This window comes from Kryptolebias marmoratus, linkage group LG13 (genome assembly GCF_001649575.2).
Source record: "Kryptolebias marmoratus isolate JLee-2015 linkage group LG13, ASM164957v2, whole genome shotgun sequence".
NCBI lineage: Eukaryota > Metazoa > Chordata > Actinopteri > Cyprinodontiformes > Rivulidae > Kryptolebias > Kryptolebias marmoratus.
In genome coordinates, this window is record NC_051442.1 from 9,444,169 (window position 1) to 9,462,737 (window position 18,569).

The 18,569-nt window shown below is 39.1% G+C and overlaps 3 protein-coding genes and 1 long non-coding RNA gene across 4 annotated transcripts; all 4 read right to left on the minus strand.

Annotated features, from left to right (window-relative positions):
* Positions 1-435: 435 nt before the first annotated feature.
* On the minus strand, positions 436-2,265 carry LOC108238889 (claudin-3-like). Its single transcript, XM_017421249.3, has one exon. The coding sequence runs from the start codon at positions 2,098-2,100 to the stop codon at positions 1,450-1,452; it is 651 nt and encodes a 216-aa protein (XP_017276738.1). The 5' UTR covers positions 2,101-2,265; the 3' UTR covers positions 436-1,449.
* A 4,184-nt stretch (positions 2,266-6,449) lies between these two features.
* On the minus strand, positions 6,450-7,796 carry LOC108238896 (claudin-4-like). Its single transcript, XM_017421257.3, has one exon. It carries the CDS (start codon positions 7,642-7,644, stop codon positions 6,994-6,996), a length of 651 nt encoding a protein of 216 aa, XP_017276746.1. The 5' UTR covers positions 7,645-7,796; the 3' UTR covers positions 6,450-6,993.
* Positions 7,797-11,596: 3,800 nt separating this feature from the next.
* On the minus strand, positions 11,597-13,967 carry LOC108238980 (claudin-3-like). The gene has a single exon (XM_017421387.3). It carries the CDS (start codon positions 13,097-13,099, stop codon positions 12,428-12,430), a length of 672 nt encoding a protein of 223 aa, XP_017276876.1. The 5' UTR covers positions 13,100-13,967; the 3' UTR covers positions 11,597-12,427.
* A 1,095-nt stretch (positions 13,968-15,062) lies between these two features.
* LOC108238982 lies at positions 15,063-17,671 on the minus strand. The gene is made up of 3 exons (XR_001808694.3): positions 17,622-17,671; positions 17,375-17,452; positions 15,063-17,218 (listed from the first exon to the last, which is right to left on the minus strand). It is a non-coding gene; the product is annotated as an uncharacterized LOC108238982 (long non-coding RNA).
* Positions 17,672-18,569: the final 898 nt, after the last annotated feature.

Below are 18,569 nucleotides of genomic sequence, written 5' to 3' on the forward strand. Positions count from 1 at the left end.
ATGAGCTACAGATAGTTCTAATAATTTTGCCATAAATTGTCATTATAAGAAACATTTATAAAAAGGTTTCAACAAACTTATAAAATGTACCATAAAAACATCTTGGATGTGTCAATGTTTAGCTCAGTTCTTTTGATGGTTTCTTACCTTCACAGCTAAATTTTGCCCTTTTTTCCTGCTGGTTTGTGTTTTTGTTTTTGTGATGCAGCCACGAAGCAGAAGTCCTTTCAACTTTGACAGTATTTGAAAGCTGCCACACCTAAAGGTTAAGAGCATTTCTGAATAAACCTGATATATGAGTCCTGTTCAGCCGCTGGCTAAACAAAGAAACACGACTCTTTTAGTACAACGCTGTTTGAGTTCTCCTCATGCTTGTTTGCACTGGGAGCTCTGAGTTTTCTGTGGGTTTTTGTTCTCTTAAAAATTGGTCAAACATTTTCTCTTGAGCAGGAAGACGTTTATTGAAATCTTTGACACCCATTTTAATAAATTTGACACTTTCAGGAACAGTATTTGAGTTAATAGTTATTGAAACTTTAAAAAGCAGACGGGGGATCAAGACAAATCAGCTGTAGTCACCATCCCCCTCAGGGTGTGACACAAACAAATATAAGATGCCTGCTGGGTTTTTGTTTGACAAATGAAGGCTCATCATGTTCATTTTAAAATGTAAATTAAAAAAAAAATATTCAAAACTGTCAATAAAGGCACAGCGAGTACATTTAAACATGCAAACATAAAGAATATTCAAACATTTTCACATAGATCAAAACATTTTGATACAAAAATCGAAAACAAAACTAAAACAGACGCCAAACGAAAGTCTAACTATACGTTTCAGAACTAAAACAGCAATTTCTGACTCAAAAAACAGTGAAGCTTTGTGGAAGATGATGAAATACTTTCCTAAGACCATATCAGTGATCCACCTTTAGTTTCAGTCACAGCAGAAACTCTCTTAAGCAAATATTACATGCAAAACACACAGACACACACACACACACTGAGCAATCATGCAAACAAATCCATGTAAAGAGAGAGCTGGCTCTTCCTTGTCATCATTAATGGCGTGACACAATGTTTTAACAGCAGGTTTCAGTGAAACACGACACCACGCAGCTGACCAACGCACAAAAAGAAGGGGATTGTAGCATTATGACGGAAGTATAGAGTATTTAATGTAAACGTCTCAAAGGAATGAAGTTATTAAGAAAAACAATCATCTTTTAAAGATTGAGACTTTCTAAAAAACGAGAGATTGTAAATGAACATTTCAGCCAAAAGCAAAGCATCCAAATCAATGTTTGTACAAAATCTTCATCTCGGAGTCTTTCAGAGGGTTTCACCCTGTGGTTTCACACAGCAACACACAAAACATCCAGACAAACACATTTTATACAGACATTTACTCTACTTTACATATCAATCTCCCTCTCCCTTCAGACCTGTTCAAACATAGTCTCTTTTGTCGTACCCTCCACCTGCGCTGACGGTGCGGGGGGCGGAGTAGGCCATCCGTGGTGGCTTGTACTTCTTGTCTTTTGGTGGGCAACTGCTGCACAGCATCGCCCCTCCAATCAGGAGCAGGGCAGCTGATGCCCAACCAATGTAGAGCGATGCCCCGATCTCCCTTTTCTGAGCGTTGATCACAGTAGGGTTGTAGAAATCCCGAATGATGGTGTGAGCCGACCAGCAGACAGGAATGAGAACCAAAATGCCAGCGAGGATGAAGAAGATCCCAGAGATGATCATCACTTTGGCCTTGGCTGCTTCTTCCTCGATGCAGTTGGTGCACTTGGCTCCGACGATGGAGATCAGGACTCCCAGAATGCCGAGTATAATAGAGATGACCGTCATGGCTCTGGCAGCCTGCAGGTCCTGAGATAAAGCCAACATCGAGTCGTACATCTTGCACTGCATTTGCCCTGTGCTCTGGGTGACACAACTCATCCACAGACCCTCCCAGATGACCTGAGCAGTGATGATGTTGGCGCCGATGAAGGCCGTCACCCTCCACATAGGCAGGGCACATGTCACTATTGCAGTGATAAATCCAATGACTCCAAAGGCAATGCCCACGATCTCCAAACCCATCGACATGTTGGCTTTTTGTCTGGTAATAAAATTCAAATATTGAGTCCAGAGAGATTTCAACAAACAAAGGCTTTCAGATCCCAAAGAAGACTCTCCTGCTTTGATGTTTGGTCATCTGTTAAAGTGAAACACCTGCAACAAGGTGTGATGTAGTTTTAGGATGCTGCCAAAGGAACGGGAGATGCTTTATACCTCGGGGAGATGTAAAGGAGGAGTCTCCTGGTGATGATGTCAACAGGAGGCTGGCTTCACACACAAAGACACCCAACACCTGTCCAGGTACAGAGGAGAAAATGAGCTGGAGGCAGAGGCAGGATGTGATGAAGGTGAGATGTATCGGTGTGAGTGGATGTCTGTGTGTGTGTGTGTGTAGGTGTGTGTGCACATAAGGGATTGGTAAATTGACTTCCAAGAAAAATCAACACGAAAGCTGCACTCCTGTTTTCCCCAAAGAATTGTTTCTAATCTCTTGTGGGTGAATAAACTGTGACAAATGACTGTTCCAGGCGCATGTGTAAAGTAAAGAATGACTTTAGATGAGATCTGAACAGAAAAGCATTGATCTTTTTAGTGGAGAGGATAGTTCTTTCATAAGCACAACACTTAATATATAATTCTTTATCCAGAAACGCTGACTCGCGTGTAAAAGTTCAACACAGGAGGAACAGCAATGTTGCTTCTGCATAAAAACCTCTGTTGTCAGAGAGTATTAGGAGTCAGGATTTGTAGGCACCTCATGATTCAATTCAGTTAAAATTCTTAGGGTTGTGATGCGATTATAAAATGATCATGGATGCAACTTGAAGCATTAATAATCACACTTCACACAAAAGCCTAATTATAGAATTTCTCAAATCTAGAAAAAAACTAAATAAACATATATTGCTCTATACTGCAGTATGAAACAGTTTTCATTCTAACAAAATTTTGGGAACTAAATGAACAAAACCAGTAGTCAAAACATTGAGTAAAGAGGCAAAGGATTCTGTGGCTCTGGGTGTCCGTGCATCACATGTTGGAGATATTTTACCCACTGTCTTCAGTGTCCCTTTGGTTTTGGTCCCGTTGTAGACCATGAAAATGGCTGTTAAGATAACTTGGACATGGTGTGACCATGTTTTTTCGTTGCTCCAAAGGGTGCAACACAAGGTAGTATTTCACTTGGCAGCAACTCCTGAGACTCAAAATTATGAGAAAAAAGGAGAATTTCGTTACAGTCTCAATGAATTTTGAGAGTTTGCGACCAGCTAGCGACCAGCTAGCGGTAGAGTTGTGCACATCTCGTTTTTTAATATTATGGTTCCTTTTTGTGTGCACAGCATGAAAAACTGTATTTTAATCCATACACATGATTTTTGGTGCCTCCCTCTGCTGACGTCGTACTCTCCTTGGCTTGTTTTGTACTTTTGTACCTACCACAGCAGCCGCCCCCACATTTATGATTTAATCCACTAGATCAGTGGTTCCCAAACTTTTCAGCTTCCGACCCATAAAATAACAGTGACAAAGGTGTGTGACTTTTAGTGTGAATTTTAAGGTAATATGTGAAGCACTTTTATTTTACAAAAGAAAGAGCTGTACTTTCACTATAAAACACATGGGAGGTACTTTATTTTACAAAGACTGGGATCATTTTTATTTATAAATGGTTCACAGGCAGATTGTAATGCACCTCAGTGAGGCATTAAATGCTCTGGAACTAAAACACTTTAATGTTTTTGTATTTAAATATTTTAGTATTTTTTGAAATTGTATTAATCCCCCATAAAATAAGACTCAGGTGATAAAAAGTGGTTCAATCACAAACATGGGATGTAGAAAAACAAACAAAGGTAAAGAAAACAAAGTTTAGGAAAATGTAATAAACAGATTTTATTAGGCCCTAAGAACACTCAAGTCACAGCAGGCATCACGGACTCCTAACAACTGTAAATCTCTGGGTGACACAACTCATCCACAGACCCTCCCAGATGGTCTGAGCAGTGACGATGTTGGCGCCGATGAAGGCCGTCACCCTCCATGCTGGCAGGACACATGTCACTATTGCAGCGATACATCCAATGACTCCAAAGGCAATGCCAACGATCTGCACACCCATCGACATGTTGGCTCTTTGTTAAAAATGATCTGGTCTCAATATTTGATTTTTATCACCAGACAACCAAAGGCTTTCAGATCACAGCAAAGACTCTCCTGCTTGTTGTTCGGTCGTCTGTTGAAGTGAAGCTGTGACAGGCTGTGATGCAGTTTTAGGATGTGGTCAAAGATAGAGAAGTTGCTTTATACCCCTAAAAGGTATAACAGAGGAGTTTCTTAATAATAATGTCAGAATGATGTGGTGGAGGTGGGGTTCATCAGTGTGCATGTGCATTTAGGAGGGCCATCGGTAAAATGACCTCCAAGAAAAACCAACACTGAACTGAAGCAGCACCCTGTCTTTTCTTCAAAGAATTGTTTCTTACTGCTGCAGGTGATTAATCTGTGATAAATGACCGATTCTGACGTTTGTATAGAGAAAAGAAAAACTTTAAATTAGATCTGAGCAGATAGGCATAGATCTTTTCAGTCAAGAGGGATGGTGAAGTCCTTTTATAAGGAGGAAAAAGTTACCTTTATAATTCTTTACCCAGACAAGCTGATTCACATTTAGAAGTTAAATACAGAAGGTAAACAGTGATGCTGCCTCTGCTTCAGACTACAAGTTAGCCTCTGTTATGACTAAGCATAAAAGTACATGCAGTGGTGGATGCAAACATTTCCTGGTTTTAGTTTTGTGGACTTTAAAGAATGTCAGTGTTCAACGTCACAGAATGAGTCCTAAAGATCTGCTGGAAACTGGAATAACAGCACCAGGAATAAATATGAGCAGAGAGAAAACAGGCAAGTCTTAGGACACCTTTAGCACACAGATAGAGATCTTCTCAGTATCGATTTGAGTCTGAAACATTACACACGTGTGGTTAAGAAAACTGAACAGGAAACAAATCTACTTGTGATAAGTAAGTTTCACTTATAACATCAAAAATAAATAAATATTTTTTTAATTTCTTTATCATCCCAAATGGCTCCTCACTGTCAAAAGTTGGGGAGTTGTATATGGTAAGTTTGGTAAGTTTGTGAGTTTGAACTTTTTTCCAAAGAAATAATCATAAATCAAATAAAGAAAATAGCTTGCAGATATAGTATCTTAAAGGAAAATAACCATTAAATGCATAGTTTTCAAAAGTAACCCACCTTTTACTAATAATTCTGCCTGTAAAAAAGTACCCCAGCTTTTCTTTGAGTAAAGAATGTGTGTCTTCAAATGGCAGACAGTCAGTGTTTGGGTCGTATACATGATCACGTGTTGCAAAAACATGTCCTTACATTGGCGGAGTCGGGCCAAAGGTAGCTGTCAGAGAGGTTTCCAACCACACACACAAACAAACAAACTCCACAGCTGAGCAACATGAAGGCTGTTTGTTGTTTCATCAGGAGCCTCTTTTGAGTTTCAACATGACCTAAAGTTTATCTACTGACATTACGACCTTTACACTTCTACCACAGGAGCTATTAAACTGGGAGTTAGGAGATATTTTAACTGTTAAATAAATGGTAGTTTACTGACATAATGATGAAAAAAAGGCTTTATAAAACCAAAATAGACCTTAATGTGTTTGAATGGTGGAATCACCAGTGGTAGATAGATGTTTTAAGCACTTTCAGACAGTTTTACTAGTTTAATGTACCTGTATGGTATATATTCATATTTTATATTTATTTTCTAACAGTTTCACTTCATTCTGTGGACATTTGGATTGAACATACAAGGTGTTTCTATGATGTGACCACTAAAACAATATAGAGGTTACGTTAAGATAAGACTTTCCTGACCCTCAGGAGACATTTTTATATAAGTCTCAGCAACATAAAACTACAAACCTCTGAAATACCTGCATCTGTTGCAAAATGAGACACATATAACACTGTAAGGTAGTAGTTGCATGTTCTCTGAAAATGCAGTGTGAATGCTGAATTTCGTTGCTGAAACTGGCTGAAGAAACTAAGTTAAAACATGCAGAAGAAAAGCTAAAATGTGCATAACAGAGGCTAAAAGCAGCAGAAGAGTAGCTAGAAGCTAAAGGCAGCAAAACAGAAACTCAAAGCTAAAAGCAACAGAACAATAGGAGCCAAAGGAGCAAAGCATCAGATACAATTAGCAAAACAGATGCTAAAATTAGGAAAAACTAGCTAAATGCTAAAAATAGCAGAAAAGCTAATAGTAGCAAAATTGCAGCTAAAAGCTTACAGTAGCATAAGAAGACATATAGAGCGAATATACTGAAATGTTTCAGAAGGAATTTAACAGAGCTCAATGTATTTCTATGGGGATTTTTATTTTAGATATATATTTTGAAATGCATAAAAGTTACAAATTCCAAAAGCCATAGCACACCATCCCTGATTGAACCAAACGTTTTCATATGTGAATATTGAAAACAGCACCAAGTGTGAAGAAGTAGTTCGATTGCAAAAAACGTACAGAAGAAAGGATAAACAGGAAAACAAAAATAGTGTGGATGCTGACTCAGCGTTCACACTATTATACAAATATACAGCACATGTAAAATATTTAGTTTTTTTAGTGTTCTTTTGTTTTGAAGTTTAGATAGCAATGATTGAATCTTTGTACTAGGTTGAAATAGAAACTTTCTAATAAAATGTTAGGCTGTAAAGAAACATTTGATCAAACAGCAAAACATCCAGATCAATATTTGTACAAAATCTTCATCTCGGAGTCTTTCAGAGGGTTTCACCCTGTGGTTTCACACAGCAACACACAAAACATCCAGACAAACACATTTCATACAGACATTTACTCTACTTTACATATCAATCTCCCTCTCCCTTCAGAGCTGTTCAAACATAGTCCCTTCTGTTGACCCCTCCAGCTGCGCTGACGCTGCGGGGGGCGGAGTAGGCCATCCGTGGTGGCTTGTACCTCTCCTCTTTTGGTGGGCAGCGGCTACACAGCATCGCTCCTCCAATCAGGAACAGGGCAGCTGACGCCCAGCCAATGTAGAGCGATGCCCCGATCTCCCTTTTCATAGAGTTGATCACAGTAGGGTTGTAAAAATCACGAATAATAGTGTGAGCCGACCAGCAGACAGGAATGAGAACCAAAATGCCAGCGAGGATGAAGAAGATCCCAGAGATGATCATCACTTTGGCCTTGGCTGCTTCTTCCTCGATGCAGTTGGTGCACTTGGCTCCGACGATGGAGATCAGGACTCCCAGAATGCCGAGTATAATAGAGATGACCGTCATGGCTCTGGCAGCCTGCAGGTCCTGAGATAAAGCCAACATCGAGTCGTACATCTTGCACTGCATTTGCCCTGTGCTCTGGGTGACACAACTCATCCACAGACCCTCCCAGATGGTCTGAGCAGTGACGATGTTGGCGCCGATGAAGGCCGTCACCCTCCACATAGGCAGGGCACATGTCACTATTGTAATTATAAATCCAATGACTCCGAAGACAATGCCTATAATCTCCAAACCCATCGACATGTTGGGTCTTTGTCTGGTGATAAAATTCAAATATTAAGTCCAGAGAGATTTCAACAAACAAAAGCTTTCAGATCCCAAAGAAGACTCTCCTGCTTTGATGTTCGGTCGTCTGTTAAAGTGAAACACCTGCGACAGGGTGGAGGATGCTGCCAAAGCAACGGGAGATGCTTTATACTTCAGGGAGATGTAAAGGAGGAGTCTCCTGGCGATGATGTCAATCGAGGTGTGTGTGTGAGAGTGTGTTGATGGTGGGGGTTGCCATCGTGCCATGATATGTTGCATGCGTTTTCTTTTTCATTTTAAAGCAACACCAAATCATTAAAGATAACAAAAATTAGACCAGTTTAATAATTTGTTGTAATGTTTTTATTTCCTAACTTATGACAGGGATAAACTGAGTCCTCCTGAGACTTGATCAGTCAGACAGCTTCTTTTTACTGATCACTACACAATCTGATGCAGAACCACAACCCACCTTATGGTCCACTGATTCTTCTTTAAATGATAAGTGATAAGATAAAATCTTATTCTGTATTTTAAAAATTTAACAATATATTTCTGCTTGTGGTGTTTAAACTTGTTCATTGTGGAAATCAAACACTACCTTGTGTCTCTGTCAACAATGTTTTATGAACTTGTTTGAAATCTGTAATCCTTTATATTTTGATTTTTTGTACGATCTATGTTTTTTTCTCATTTGACATCCCTGTGTAGTGACCCGGACGAAATCACAGAACTTTCATTTGAAAACAAAAGCAAGGGGAAAATATTTTATTGACAAAAAAATGAAAAAGCTCACTAATTGTCATGTGTGTGACATGAAAATAAGTGTAAATAAATACAACTGACAGAACTTATAACCAATGTGCTACTGGTCACCTTGGTCTTGGAGGAACGTTGTTTTGTTTCTTTGTGTACTGTATACACTGTACATGGCTGAAATGACAATAAAACCCACTTGAACTTGAACATTAGGCTTGAAAGATGTGAGGCTGTGCAAGCATTATAATAATAATAGTTAATATTATTACTAATTTGTGTATTTCTTGCATCAAAGGTTGGCCCCGGCAGAGTCTTCTCAGAAAAATTCCAGCCTCTGAGCAAAGTTTTCATGGCATAGGAGATGGGCATCCGCAAATTGATTTCCAAGAAAACTCAGCACTCCTGTTTTGTTCCTTACTGTTGCAGGTGATTAACCTGTGGTCACTGACTGATTCAGGTGTTTGTGTAAAGTAAAGAAAATCTTCAAATGAGATCCGAGCAAATGAGCATTGATCTTTTCAGTCGAGAGGGAAGTTAAAGTTCTTCCGTTAGTCAAAAAAAAAAAAAATAGATAAAATAAGTCTTTACCCAGACACCCTGACTCACATTTAGAAATTAGGCACATGTGGGAACAATGAATCTGCTTCGGCTTCAGTCTGCATTGAAACCTCTGTTTTAAGAAAGCATTAAAAGTTGCCAACTCTTCTCGCTTTCAGTTTTGAGGACTTTGAAAAATGTCAGCGTTCAGCGACCCTGTGCTCCGCTGGCGACCTACCTCTGTGCAAACACGCAGCTGCCTTGGGTTGATACGACCCTCTGGGGCTGGATCCACCTGTTCTCTCTGCTCTTGAGGGCTGTAGATGGCGGCCTTCCACTGTTCACGGCACTTTTTTAGCTGCACATCTGCAGGTGGCATACTCACACATAACATGAACACACTTTTACTTATATGTATCTTTTTTTTCAACACAGTTAGTCCTTCTGCTACACATGCGTCCCCCCCACCTCCCCACACACACCTTCATGCACTGATTCATAAACAGTCCTGATGCTTGAAGGTCATACAAACAGGTTATTACTACAGCGATGTGGCCTGCCCACTCTGATGTTAGATTCAGTCTTGATTCAAAAAAGTCAATCATGCAGATAGAGATATCCTTTTTGTAGAGCAAATGTGTTCTGGCACACGTAGGCAGCCATCTTCTTTATATGGTATGCCTGAAATGCCATGACAGGACAAAAACAAAGAAATAAAAACTCTTCGTCATAAAATACACTTCTATAAAGCATCTGTTTGAGGTTCAAGGTGTTTTTATTATCCCAGTGGGCTGTTTACTGACAAAACTAGACAAATCTTTAAATGCAGGAAAAGGAATTCCCCTGAACCATAAATACTTTTACAATTAATCCTGCCTGTAACAAAGTACCTCAACAATGTAATATTGGTACTCTTATCTGAGTAAAGGATGAGCGTCTTTAAATAATATACAGTCAGTGTTTGCCTGGTCTACACAACCACGTGCTGCAGAAAATGACTTCACACTGACAGAATGGGACCTAAAAAGCTGTCAGAGAGATGTCACAACCCCAGCTGAACACCACAAAGACTACTTCATCAAGGACATCTTCTGTGTTTATGCAACAACATGAACTAAAGTTTGTCTACTGGCACAACAGACTTTACTGGTGTCACCACAAGCACTAAAACAGACATTAAACTGTTAGTTAGGAGATGGTTTTAACTAACTGGCATAAAGAAAAACACTATGTATAAAGTGCTTTTTAAAATGAAGTCTGCTTTGTTTTTTTTTCTTTTACCAAAACAGACCTAAATGTGTTTAAATATGGAATCACCGTTGATGGAATCAGACATTTTTACTGCATTGTAACCTCTCTAGGCACCAGGTCCCTGCGATCCATAATGGAGAAGCGGGTAAAGAAAATGGATGGATGGATGGATGGATGGATGTAACCTCTCTGTTTCATTAGTTGTAGTCTTATTTTATATTCAACTTGTGACAGCTTTACTTGGTAATGTACAGCTTCGGTTTATTAGTATGTTTTGGTGACAACGAGTCTCTGAAACTGCATTGCATTCCTTTCGCTTCATGTCTCAAACTGGTTTCAGTTGCCTAATTTACAATATTCATCAAATGCTGACAGACGTTTGTCCAGAGTTAGAGAAAGGGACACTGGCCAAGTGTTGTCCTGTCGCAGGAGCGACTGAAATCATTTGACTATTCAAAGCAGGAAATAGTTGGTTACATGGTGAAGAGAATTTTTTTTTATCACATTCAATGTCATCAGCTTGTTGATAAAACCTCACACGTTTTTTTTAATACCGGGGTTAAAAAAGCAATGCGTGTTAAAGTTTCACCAACCTGTGTTTCATGTTGTGCTCTTATTCCCAAATCCTTATGCTGTTTGTCAGAGCGGAGTCTGAGCAAAAATAACAAACATTTAAATATTCAAAGTGTGAATGTGTTCTGTGTCTAAAAGATATCGCTGCTCAAAAAGCAACTGGCTAATATTGGTACCTCTTGAGTATTTGTCCTGTTTCAAAGCTACAAGTAGTTTAACCTGTTATAAAATGCCCCGTAATGTTGTATCATTGGTAAAGTTTAATATCTTGCAAGTAAATATTTTGTGGCAAAAAGAAAAAAAACAAGCATAAGTCATGATATCCCTGAAAACAATATACTGAATAATTAAAACATCTGAAGATTTATTTTCTTTGTTAAAATATTTAAATCTTTGAAATCAGTTGAAGCTGAAATTATACATTTTAAAGGTTCGATTCGAAAACCTTATTTCAGTGAAAATAGCTGCTTTTTATGTAAAACACAATAAAAATTTGTGTTAGGAAACAAAAGTGTAAGTTTTTATTTTACACTTAATGTGAATAAAAGAAAAGTCTAAACTAAAAAACCATCGACTGTACCTGTATGTTTTTTTTCTTTTGTCTTACAGATTAAAAGAAGAAAAATACCCTGCGGTTTATAATTTGTGCCTTCTTGTTCTTATGAAGTATTACGATAAATATGTTATTTTTTTATTCATGGCTGCAGGTCATTTCATCCCTGAGGATGTGTGAGTCGTTCTGTGACGGACAGGCGACCCTGAACAGGATCTAACGTAGAGGGAGAGTTATTTGAACACTTTTAAAACCAGAACACATCAAGGTAGCACGTTTCACTTTTGAAATCTTCATCACTTTATTATAAAAGTTACACGAATCATCAGCAGAAGATCTAAAAACAAAACATTTGCAGTCATAGTGTCACATCTATCATACAGATTCAGTTTAACATTCAGTAAATTTCCCAAACTCGATATAAACAGAATATAATAAAAGAAACATTCTCAAGACTCATATATTTTTTAAAAAAACAACCAAAACACCTGAACACAGCAACATAAAAAGCAGAAATGTGAAAGAGATGACACATATTAAATCTGTCACGTATCACTCTAAGCAAATATTGATTTTACACTGCCTTTCCTCTTCGTTTTATGGCCCGCTCCGCCATTTTGACCTTCCTTTTGGAGCCTGAAGCGAGCTCTGTTTCTGTCCAGCTGTAGAGAAGCTGAGATCTGTTTCCCAGCCCGTGTTTTAGAACAACAGTTTACAGTTTGGACACAAATCTTTGCTGAGCTTTGAAAATGAACCACATTTCTCTACCATCTTTGTTTGTTTTACATTTTGAAATTTTTTCTTAATTTTCTCTTGGTCTCTTCAGACCTTATGGCAACGTGTAAACAGATTCATCAACCAGCTGTGAAAAAAACTTCCAAATTCAATCAAAGTGTTAAAAACATAAACACATTTATGGTCTTGAACATCTACAAAAGACACAGAGATGTTGCTCTTTTTCTAGTGAGCATCTGGTTTTCGTTTCGTGTTTTAAATGTTCACCTCTGAATTTCCTGAAAATGTACAGACGATCAGGATACAAGTTGAAAAGGACACAAAAAGAGTTACGATCCTTCCTAATCCCTCTTTCATCTTGTCCTCTTCCCCTTACACGTAGTCCTTCCTGTTGTAGGAGCTTTGAGCCGTCGACCTCGGAGCAGCCGAGTAGCCCATACGACTCTGAGGGTGTATGCTGTACCTCAAGGCTTTCTCTTCCTGTGGGGGGCAACTGCAGCAGAGGATGGCCCCACCAACCAGAAGCAGGGCCGCGGCGGCCCATCCCAGATACAGCGCTGCTCCGATCTCCATCTTCTGCCCTGAGGGGACGACGGGACTGTAGAACTCCATGACGATGGTGTTCGCCGACCAGGAAACGGGCACGAGCTGCGCCAGAGCTGCTACGATGAACCCCACTCCAGAGGAGATCATCACCCTGGCTTTGACCCCCTCTTCCTCGATGCAGTTGGTGCACTTGGCTCCCACCATGGAAATGAGGAGCGCCACCACTCCCACAATGATGGCGACGACGGTGAGTGCCCTGGCGGCCTGCAGGTCCTGAGGCAGAGCCAGCATGGAGTCGTAGACCTTACACTGCATCTGCCCCGTGCTCTGAAACACACAGCTCATCCAAAGACCCTCCCAGTACACCTGAGCGGTGACAATGTTGGCACCAATGAACGCTGAGACCCTCCACATTGGCAGGGCACAGCTGACGATACTCAGCATCCAACCCAGCACCGACAGACTAATACCAGCCAGCTCAAGTCCAAACGAGCCCATTCTGTAGCTTCTAGTGTCTGTTCCACGTCAGAAATCAAGCTTTGCTTCCTTCCAGTCCTTCTCTGTCCTTCAAGCTACGCTTTGTCGACTCCTCTCTCAGCCAGGCAAGCTTCACCAGTTAATGACTCGAGAAAAGCGCCCCCCACAAACAAAGCGTATGTGCCTGCTCAAACGTTTCCCAAGGAACTGCTGCTCTCAGCGTGACCATACACATTTGTATCACTTTTATCACCGAGAGCTCTGACCCTCCTACAGTAGGAGATGACTTCACCTGTCAGAGCAGGCCAATCAGGGGCACCGACTTCATTTATAACCTGGGTGTGTTGGTGGTGTTTTTCAGTGCATTTTTCAAATGAATGTTTTTATGGTTTAACCTTTTGCCCAAGGTAGCTCCGGGCGTGCTGGTTTTATTGCAGCCGGTAGGTAATGATTGGCCAAGGCAGACCTTGTTAAGTGGCTGAGAGATGATCACATGCAACCGTTTCGGATGCACAAACAAGCTTCACAAAAGGTGTGTGTTCAGAAAGTGTGTGTGCTTGTGTGCACAGAGTGGGAGAGTGTTTGAGGGAGGCAAAGGGAGATAAATGCAAAAATTCAGCTCATATTAAACGCGAGCTTTAATCAGTTTTCTGCTGTTTTTGTTTCTGTTTTAAAAGTTTTGCTGTAGTTACTGTCACTCCTGAAACCTGATGTTCCAACTTTCAGAGATGAGTCGGGCGGCGTGTGAGTCACACAGTAAAACAGTGGTTAATGAGAAACCAAAAATGGCTAAGAATATGTTTTATAGATGTTTAACTGTAGTCCCTTGTACCTTTGCACTCTCTTTAGCGTTCAAATGAGGCAGAAAATATTTTTATTTTGAAGTATTTGTAACGTTAAAGTTTCTAGAGACTTTGAACCAACAGATGACAACAAAAAAGCTGAAAGATTTTGAAATGATAAGAATCTTTAAGGGGGAAAAACAGCTGCTGAACATGCTTTCAGATTTGATTCAGTGCTGGTTCAGTTAATATGGTAATATAACTTCTACCACTGTTTTGTCAAGAATCGTACATTTTTATAAACTTCATATTTTTCCTTTTCCCCCCTCATTAAATATAGAACATTACACCGTTGATGTGCTGACACCCCTGATAGGGCTTATTTTAAGGCTTCTTGTTTATCTCGGTTTTAACGTATTTGAATCTCTATCTCCTTCTGGAACACCGCTTTTTAAAGTCATGTATATTTAGGGGCAAATTCGTCAATTTAACACATCTCTCCTCTTACTATAGTTTTGGTGTTTTTTTTTTAAATACGGCCACTGGCTAAATCTAGGATTCTCCAGCTTTCATTTATGTGGTATTTTAGATGTTTAACTACTCCTCTCCTTCCTTTCCTCATTATGTACCCTTACAACAAATGTTTTTTTAAATTTTTTTTTAAACTGCTTTGAAGGTGAGGTCCTCTGAATTAGGAGTTTGGCTCTACACTGATAAAAACCAGGACCAAAACATATAAAAATATGCAATGCTTATATTTAAAATGTCAATAGAAAAGAATAGTTTGAGCAGCTAATCTGTCCAGTTATGTTTGTGGAATATCCTCAACAATATGACTTTAAAGTTACGAGGAATGATAACATCTGTTTAAGCCATTATGGGTGTTTTTTTTTTCAAAGTGAGCTTCTTATTTACTCATTTAGGCCTCCATAGTTTTACACAACATAGTCTTCTCCCTTCTTTCCAAGAGGGAAAATTTTCCTCTGCTGTAATTTCTGCAGTACAACATAAACAATTTATTAGTTACTGAAAACTTGACAAATTTCGTTGTCTTCTTTAAAGGGTCAAGCAGTTTTTTCAGCTGTAGACAGATTTTACTTTCTATAAGTGACAGCAAAACTGGTTTGGTTGACGGTGAATGTTGCTGACCCCTGACCTCTGCTCTGTTTGTCTCAGAAACAGGTTTTACTCACTGCTCCAACTTTTATCAAATCACACATTTCACTGTAAAACATGATACACAGAACGGTTAAAGGACCTTAAACTCGTCTAAATCTGTGTCTAATTAAGCCGAGGTTCATGACAAACTTATTTATTTAGCTCTGCTTTTCATTCATTCATTCACTTGACTGTGGTGCAGCTAAAGTCAAGGCCAAATCAATTTCCGGACACTTTTGGTGCCAGAATCAGGTATAGTTATTTGGCAACTAAAAATGTTTATTTGTTGTGGGTTTTTTTTTACAAAAACCTGTCTGCAGCAGCAGGATTCTGGTATTATTGGAGTCATTTGCTTTTAGCTGTTAGATCGTCAAGATTCCTCGAAGCACAGACTGGCAAGGAGTGGCAGCAATGATTTTATTAGGGTTTTCTTATCAGCTGAACACTTAATATTAGTTCAAGTTCTTCAACCTGAGAAGCTGAATAGAACTTGCTCTGAGCTGAACTGTACACCTAACTCTCACCCAAGAGCTACTAAATGTTTTTTTTATTTTGCATTATGATCAACTAGTTTTATCAAAATGTATCTTGGGCAGACTCTGACTGCAACAGCAAGAAACAAATAAATATACAGAAGTGTTGAGGAGCAATATGAAGTAAAAATAACCACAAGAAATAAAAAGTCTTGAGGACACATTTTGTATGGACTAAAGGGTATTCGTGTGAGCAAAAACATAAATTGTACAGTTGGATTTAAAATGGAATTAGATTATTTATGTCCTTCCTGAAAACACCAGTTATCTCCTGCGGGTGCTTTAATCTTATCTGCTGGGTTGGCCTTATTCTGGCAGCTATGTTGGACTAATATGCAAGCGTGACAATGTGCACACGTATTCAAGATAAGTGTGTCAGACTGTGATCGCACCAACGGGCGCTCCAGTAAAGTCCTGAAACATCCACAATAATAAAGTCAGTCAGATCACAAATAAACAAGACAAAAAAGAAAGTTTAAAATTTTCGAGGTAACCTTGTAAACTACGAGGTAGCTTCCCCCGGTTTATCGTGTACTTTACTATTAATGTAGTCATAAAGATATTAAACTATCAGTTTCGATTTATTTGTGAATAAACTGCTCAGTGACACAAGAAATGAGGTAATTTCTCTTAAAATCTATAAGAAATTCTGTGCCGTTAAACGTAATTTTGCAATTGTTACAGAGAAGAATTGATCTTTTTGTGGCTATTTAAATAAAAATCATTACGAAATGGAGACAGGTCCAGTAGTTTATGAGGGCTGTGGCTTTTGTTGTGATTTTAGCTATCAGAGATTTTATGATTCAGTGCGTAAAATGAATAAAGATAATGTTAGTTTTTCTAAATGAAATATAAACACAAAATAAAAGTTTGGTTGTTTAGGAGAGTTTTAGACTCAAACCGATCGTTTGCACCTTTATTATTTAATTTGTAACATACTGAGAGTAAACAGTAGGTTTGGCTCTTAACTTTACAGACTGAGATCTTTTTCAGTCCGCTTGGTTCTCAGTTCTGTGTTACTCATTAAGCTCAGAAGACAAATGTGTTTTGCAACGAATAGAAAATAAAGTTGATTATTTTGCTAAGTTAGAGCCAACTTAACTTTTACATCACAGGAGCAGAGATTTGATTGTAGTCCTCCCTTCTCTCGTCTCTTTTTTCTACTGAAAGTTCATTCGCCACGGCGAGTTTCACTGCGTGACCTTATCTCTCCCGAGAGCCGATAATAGAGTTTCAGTTAGCAGAAGGATTATCCATTTCCTTGTTTACTTTTGTGGCTCAAATGATTTCTGACTGTGAGCTCTATCCCTTCTCCTCCTGAAGTGAAAACACACACAAAAAGAAAATCTATCATGATGTTCAAAAAGATGAGGAACTGTGTTTTAGAGTTGAAGCTTTTTGAATAGCAGCCTTATCTGTTTGGTTAACCGCCAAGATAAATTGAGATTGTGTCTGTGCTGGGTCTTAAACTGCTGCCAACTCACTGATCATAGCGACCTAAATACAGGCCGAAAGGTGGTCATAAACATATGACAGCAGAGAGGAAGTACTGAAGCAATAATAAGAACAGTAAAATAAGTGAACAGGACGTGTTGATCAGTTATGTAGGTCTGGGCTGGAAATGTAAGTAGGTCAAGCTTGAGGTGAAAGAGTCCCGCCTTGATTCTCTGAAAGAACAATGGAGATAAAATTTACTGCAGCTGTTTTCTTGTTTAAAGACTGAATCACAACATTTGATGTAACTTCCATAAGTCTGATATGATTATTTCTTGTTTATCACAGTAGAACGTGTGACAACAGCAATAAATTGTGTAAAATATTACCTTTTTTTTCCCCCTTTTCCTTTTTGATCCCATTCAAGATTCCTCTCTCTTCTGCTTTCCCTTTATGTGCCAGTGGCACTTGTTAAAGTTTAAAATTTTACAAAACAAATGGTCAATTACAAAAATACAAATGGTTTTAGTTCACAGATTTTTAAGATTAATGAATTGTGGTTTTTCTCATGATGCACAAAACGCTAAAATACACGTTGAAGATGTGAAAGTAAATCCATCCATCCCTCTTCTTTACCTGCTTCTCCTTCCCGAGTCGCAGGGAGCTGGAGCCTGAGAGACGGGGGACACCCTGGACAGTTTGCAAGTCCATCACAGGGACACATAGAGACAAACAACCATTCACACTCTCACCTAGAGACAGTTGTAGAGTTACCAATTAACCTAACATGCATGTTTTTGGTTTGTGGGAGGAAACCGGAGTAAACCCACGTGAGCACAGGGAGAACGTGCAAACTCCACCCAGGAAGGCCCCAGGCCAGGAAGTGATCCTGCAACCTTCCTTCTTGCTGAGAGACAACAGCTCTAACCACTGCACCACCCATGAAAGTAAAGACTCCAAATAAGTTTTTTCACAATTTAACTGTCAATTTTTTTTACTTAAAAACTATATTTCAGAAAAAGGTTTGAACCAGTGGTTGGGTCAGAGATGAGCTGCGTCATTCTTCACAGTCCGCCATTTTACACCAGAAATTAACCAAAGTGGAGCTGACTGGGCCTCACTTTGACTGGGTAGTATACAACGACTACAAACGTTACAGCTCACCTCATCTTATTTAATGTAATAAATAGTTGCAACAAAACCTGCTGTGTCCAGCAGAGGAGATTTTCTGTTTAAAAATCCATTAATGAGATTAAAATTAGAAGATAAATTATTAATTAGTGATAATTATAAATTATCAGTCAGCAGCTTGGAGCAGGCAGACCGGACATGAACAGAACACAGAAAAACTAAAACCAGAGGGGAGATAAACAATGGGACATTTACTTCAAAATGGTAGGCTCGTTTTCTGTGTTTGTAACTATCTAGATCAGCCACAGGTGGATCTTATTTATCTGATTCTGTGGCTTCCTACAGGTGTGTCTGCAGCACATCTGTGGTTCTGCAGTTTTGAGACTGCAGGTGCAAGCCCAGGTGGGGGGCTGTAATCAAAGGGTATATATATATATATATATATATATATAT